This window comes from Trichinella spiralis, assembly GCF_000181795.1.
Source record: "Trichinella spiralis strain ISS 195 chromosome Unknown Scfld1087, whole genome shotgun sequence".
Taxonomy (NCBI): domain Eukaryota; kingdom Metazoa; phylum Nematoda; class Enoplea; order Trichinellida; family Trichinellidae; genus Trichinella; species Trichinella spiralis.
The window spans coordinates 1-6,368 of NW_003528026.1; the positions used below are offsets into that span (position 1 = coordinate 1).

The 6,368-nt window shown below is 34.5% G+C and overlaps 1 protein-coding gene across 1 annotated transcript; it reads left to right on the plus strand.

Moving 5' to 3' along the window:
- Nucleotides 1-2,024: 2,024 nt before the first annotated feature.
- Nucleotides 2,025-2,529, plus strand: Tsp_12636 (conserved hypothetical protein). Its single transcript, XM_003370147.1, is given in 3 exon segments — nt 2,025-2,084; nt 2,267-2,362; nt 2,374-2,529. 3 exon segments carry the CDS (start codon nt 2,025-2,027, stop codon nt 2,527-2,529), a joined length of 312 nt encoding a protein of 103 aa, XP_003370195.1.
- Nucleotides 2,530-6,368: the final 3,839 nt, after the last annotated feature.

Here is a 6,368-nt window from a genome sequence, read left to right on the forward strand (position 1 = left end):
AAAAAAGCTGATTTCATGGAAGAGAGAGAGAGAGGGAATGAAAGGAAGTGAAGATAAATTGTTAGATAGATAGAAATAAATCAATCAATCAAAAAAAAGTGTAGAGGGAAAATGGCAATATAACATGCTGTGTATAATAAATAAATAAATACAGAGTTGGTTAGTGGTTTGGTGTTTCTGAAACATTTGAGCCCGCATAAAAATATGCCCTGTTGTTTGAAGAAAAAGAAGCAAGAGGAAAAAATCGATCGATCATTGTATAATATATGTATGATAAACAGAGGGAGAGAGAGAAAAGAAAGAGAGCTAAAAATACTTTTTTTTTGATTCAATAATCAGTCTGTGTTCAGCGTTTCGACAGCTACAGCTACAGATGATTACGCAATCGCTTTTTACCGTGAACACAGTAGAAAAATGTATAACCGTCATCGTCAATGGTGCATCCCCATTAAATCAACACTGCTCCTATCTTGTATAAACACGGTTCTGACATCACCCGGATCTTGCTTGTTTTCTACTATTGTATGCTTTGTTTCTTCTTTTTTTCTCTTCCTTTCATTGTAAACGAAAGCAACGTACAAAACAAATCGATGACGCACACACATTGCACAAAATTGTAATGCTTTTTTTTGGGTTGTTATATATTTTTAAAAAGAAAATTTTTTGTTAATTTTTTCCACATATTCCCAGATGATGATGCATACGTGAAAATTTTTCTTTTGATAAAATATTGAAATGCCAAAAAAAGCACTGAATCAATCAATATCGTGGATGTAAAGGCTTAGAAAAATTGATCCACACACACACACGTAGATAGTAGGTAGCTTGAGGAAAAAAGGAATAATAAAAAAAAGAAGAAGAAATGAGAGGGGAAGTTATTATTGGGGTTTATGGTGATGGTGGAGGTTTTTTTTCATTTCTTTTGTCGTTGTTGAAAATCAAATTCAGATCTCTCAAATTGATATTTCAACATCGTGCAAAGTGAACAACAACAGCTTTTTGCTTAGCTTATTTTTTTTATATTATTTTATTTTGAAAACGTTCAAAAATTTTCTGACGTAATGCTGCTTCAGTGAAAGTCGATAAAAATTGCCAGTCGTCTCGACGACATCTGATATACCGTGAAGGGGTGCAGTGGAAGGGGGAGAAAAAAGTGGAAAAATAATAGCTTGGGTGTTGTTTGTTGTGAGTCAGCAAATATGCTGCAATATTTTAAGAATTGCAACTTTTTTTTCCTGTTTTTCCGCTCAAACTTATCAACGGCAGTTAAAGCGATTTTTATTGTTGTCATCGTACGGTGACAATAAAAACCGCTTTAAAAATGTTAAGCAGAAATTTTTACCGACCATCATCAAAAACTGGAACAAGCTGCTGCTGCTGCACAAAGTTACAAAAAATAAAAACCAGAATAATCAGAGAAAAGTTTTCTTTCTCTTCGTGCATCATGCATTGCACAGCAGCAGTCTGTCAGTGTTGGAAAATATAATACCAGCAAAAAAGGTCATTGTGCAACGTCTGTCGTCTTTTCTGCATGCTTTTTTTTCTCTCTGCACGTTCCGCAGAAAAATCAGATATCGCGGCTAACTGAGGAAACAAAAATTTCCCCATCCCCCCCCTCCTTTGACAAGAAAAAAATTTGACAAGCAGCTTCGATCGATTGTCACAACTTAAACTCTCCTAGTCTCTCTCTCCTTCTGCCCAACAATTATCCAACAGCCAAATGTATGAATGTATTTCAATTTCATTGAACTGTTGTAATTCTTCTACAGAGAGAGAGAGGAAGGGCAAAAAATTCATGCGTCTGTCTGTTTAGATACAATACAATTGTAGTTCTTAATGACCTTGCATTATAGAAAAAGAAAATAACATTTGTGCTAACTTTTGAACATTTTCTACTTGTACATAAAATAGTATACAAATGCATATACATAGAGATAGAGATGTATGTGTATTAACTCTGCTCATGTTCTAATGGTATTAATAGAGGATAGTAAGTGGAATGAGAAAAAGTTTTCGAATTGGATATGATTATTTGTCTCACTTGTTCACGTGTAGAAGTAGTTTCCTTGGGCCGTTTGTTGGTGGTAGTTGAATTGTCGTCACAGTGAACAACGGAGAGGTGCCATTGAATTGTGCAAATAAGTAAAATAAAGGAAAACCAACAGCACATTTTTCTAGTTGTGTCGATGCAGCAGCAGACGATGATAACTAAGACCTCCTAAACGGAAATTATAACGTTGTTTCAGCTTAGCTCTAGCCAAGCTAGCTGATTGTACAACCGCAACAGCAGCAGCAGCAGCAGCAGCAGCAGCCAGCAACAACAACAACAACAACAACAACAACAACACCAACAACAGTAACGGTAACTAACAGTCAAGGCAGCGATGTAGAACAACAACGGCACTACCAGTAGTGGTAGCTATTGGTGAAATATTAATCTTATTCACACCAATACGGAAAATACAGTGTAGCGAACAGCACAGATGTAGAGAATTTTCAGATCTTACTAATCACACCAGTAGTAGTTGAAAATGACAGTCGTTTACTTTTTCAGTATCTGTGAATGACTTCTTTTACACATGTACGTGGGGGTATACGTACAAATAAATGAATCTGCATGTATGTATATATGTATGAATACGTACAAATATACATATATGTATATGCAGATATATATATATATATATATCTGTCTGACTGTCTACATATATTTATTTATATGAGGATATACATATAATTATACACATATATAATATATATGTGTGTGTGAGGATGTTGTTGGTGCTGTTCTCAGTCAAATTGGCGTATCGTAATGACAGACAACGATGACAACGACAATGCTGTGTCAGTAGTAGCAGTAGTAGTCCAGTTTGCGTCGAAAAGCGGCAGCCGGCATGCGGCAGGCAATCGTCTCGTTCTCACACGACTATTACTAGGGCCGAGAAGCAACAAAAAATCGCTTTTCGACCAATGCGCCGTCTAGTGGCGGTACAGCTCACCCATGGACGAGACTGTCTTCTTTTTTGTAGCAGTTTTCCTTGTAATTTGATACTTATTGCATTGTCGTTGAATTGGACAGAAGAAAAATGAGAAGACAACGACAAAAACAACAATAGCATCAAAAATGAGTAAACAGAATTGCTACAACGAAACGAGAAAAATAAAAATTAGAAGAATAAAAAGAGTGTGAGCAGACATACATCACACAGCGTCATCTATTGTTGAAAAGCATCGCGTGGGCGGAGTGAAGAGAGAAAAAAGCACGAAAGGGAAAGAAGAAAAATCAGCCTAATTTTACACGATCGTAATCAGTTGATCTTTTGGGAAAATTGCATACATGCACACAGACAGACAGACAGACAGATTTGTCTGTGCTAATGCTTCAGTGGAAATGGATTTTTTCATTTTTACTGCGAAAGAAAAGAAAAAAATAATAATCTCTACTAAATAGTAGTAGTAGTGGTAGTAGCAGCAGCAGTGGCTGCTACGGTTGTAAACTAGCCGACTAGCTTGACACCCACGTTATGCGTAGTCTGTTTAACGTAATTCAAATAACAAAATCCAATCATGATATGTCAGTCTACAGAAGGCTGTTTTCAATTGTGTCGACGTCCCAAAAGGCGTACATGATCTGCCTTTGTTTTCAACCGAATCAAACAACAATGTATCCAAAATCATTACACTAACTCCATTTCATTGTTGAACATGGGAAAATTATGCAAACAATTAGATATGTAGAATAAGTTGAAAATTTCATTTTGATACATGCAAAGAAAAACCGTATATATAATATTTATTTATTTATTGTGTCTGTATATATATATATGTATATGTATATGTATCTGTGTGTATGTCCATTGTATATTGAATATTATTGTTACTTTTAGTTGGAATAGTTGTTGCTTTATTTGAAAAAAAGATAACCTTAAAGCTTCAGGTACTATCATTTTCTGTTCAAGCCATACTTAAGGTTGACTCTAGGATAGAGACTGGAGGATCAAAAATGTAATAAATAACCATGTCTGTCTCTATTACTATTATTGATTCAGGACAACAGCGCGCAACAAAACTGGAATCGACAAAAGCAGACGCCATTTTTACGCAACCTGATTCGAAACGCTCAATAATTCAAAGGTATAATCAGTCAGTCAAATCTAATGCTTACATATGTATATATATATATATATGTGTGTGTGTGTATGTATATAGGTATAACAATGTATTATGGACTTTCCTAAACCTACAACAAATTATACGTGATTTGATGATAAAATTGTTGTTTGAAATTACTTTTTCAACAGTAGTATCATCTGGGGGAAAATAAATATTTTTCTCAGCGGATGAATAATGAGTAAAAGTGTGCTACAATAGCGTGATAATACGTACATTTTTTGATATTGATAATTTGAAGAAGAAAAAATAACTGAGGAAATTAATTTATTGATTCACAGTTTGGCAACTGCTATTAAAACATTTTATTTTAGCTAACAGCTATTGTCACTGGAACGGTAAACATTTTGTATTTATTCATCAATTCAAATTGTCGTAACTGTGCAAGAAGATTTTCACCTGTGCTCCAGGAAAGCCTCACAGAAGAATGAACGTTTGACAGAAAACTGTTTAGCCGTTAGCAATTTAGGAATTGTTAAAAAAAAATTTTTTTTTAATCTGGCTTTAATTGGATGATGAAATAAGAGTTGATATGAATAGTTTTACTTTCATTAGGAAATTTTTTTCAAAGTTAGTTGTGGATGTAGATGGATGAAATGAAATTAGAATCCCTTCTGTAGTTTTGGATTTCTGTTTTCAAATCATTGAAGCAAAAAATATCTGTATAACAAACTGCTACTGTATGTTTGTAAAAGTTTATCGGTCAGTTGCAATTTCATCAGTTTTCAAAAACTGGAGTGAATTTGTTGGTCTGATTTTTTTTTAATTAAAAAAATTTATAGAATTCATGCTGAAGTGAGAAAAACACGTGCTATTTGTTAGTAAAAAGCTGTAAACAAGTTGGAATTGGAAGTAAGTTTTTGGAGTGAATAGATTTTGAGTGAGAATAAAATACACTCGATCGGATTGACAGCATATATTTTACGCGTGCAAAACTTTTCCCCTCGCGCTGGCTGGCTGGCTGGCTGGTTGGCTGCTTGTTGTTCGAAGAATTTTTCTATTCTTTTTTTTTCAACATTCAGAAAACGTGATCACTTTTCTCCGGAGACAGAAATAATTTATGACAGCTTCTGTCAGCTAAAGGCTTCACACGCTGCTTGCTCCTTCTTTGCATTTCAAAAATAGAAAAAGAAAATCGAAGCATCTATACTGCTATCACTATTACTACTGCGTCGGCTGCTGCTGCTGCTGCTGCTGCTTTCTATTGCTTATTGCTTATTGCTTATTGCTGCTGCTTATGCGTTTTGTTGTTGTTGTTGTTGTTGTTGTTGTGTTGTTTTTTTGCATCTCTTGCTTCGTGCACCAATCTACTGGCAATCAATCACTTTTGCCTGCAAGCAACCGTCGGCTCTTTTCTGCCCGCAAATTGGAAAAAGCAACGACGTCAATAATGAACGTCAATTATAGTCGTATTTTTGGCTACACCATGCGTTTGGTGCTATGAAATTGTACACTGCCCCATTTTTTCCATGGCAGATAACCATCAAATGGCGATGTAATTTCATTTTATTTTATTTAGCTGATCTTTCTTTTCTTGTATTTACTATTGAATTTTTTTAAGCAATATGAATGAATTTTTTATTTTTTGAAGTATGATTTTCGAAAAAAAATACAGAAAAGCAGCCGAGGGAGAGGAGGAGCAGGAGGAGGGGGGGATATATTTGCAATGTTCGCTTCAATAGTTGTTGAACAGACAGACAGAAAACTCAGAAACTGTTGAACAGTATTTTTATATCTGCTTGATACAAATCAGCGCATCAGTTTATATTATTATTATTACCTGTTATTAACAATATTCAATCATTTTTTAAATCTTTTTCACATATCAAGATGTGATAACAGTGAACAGCAACAACAGCGAATGTTTTTCATTTGAAAAAGTATTACTGAAAATGTAGCGTTGCTGCTGAAAATGGACGCCTAATGTTTTCTGATTGCGCTAATTTGAGCTCATTTAATTTTTTCAATCGATTTCAATTTTTACCCTTACATCGGAAGTGATTGCGGATCAGTGTGGTATTGTCAGATTTTCTGAATACAGCAAACAATTCCAAACAGTCATCATAACAATTACATAATCTGTATCAACGTACAGATCATAATAATAATCAGACTAAGAATAACAAATGGTCAATCACAGAAGATGAAAAGAATGTCTAATTTGGAATAGAAAAACAAATTGTGAGGATTTTTCTCCT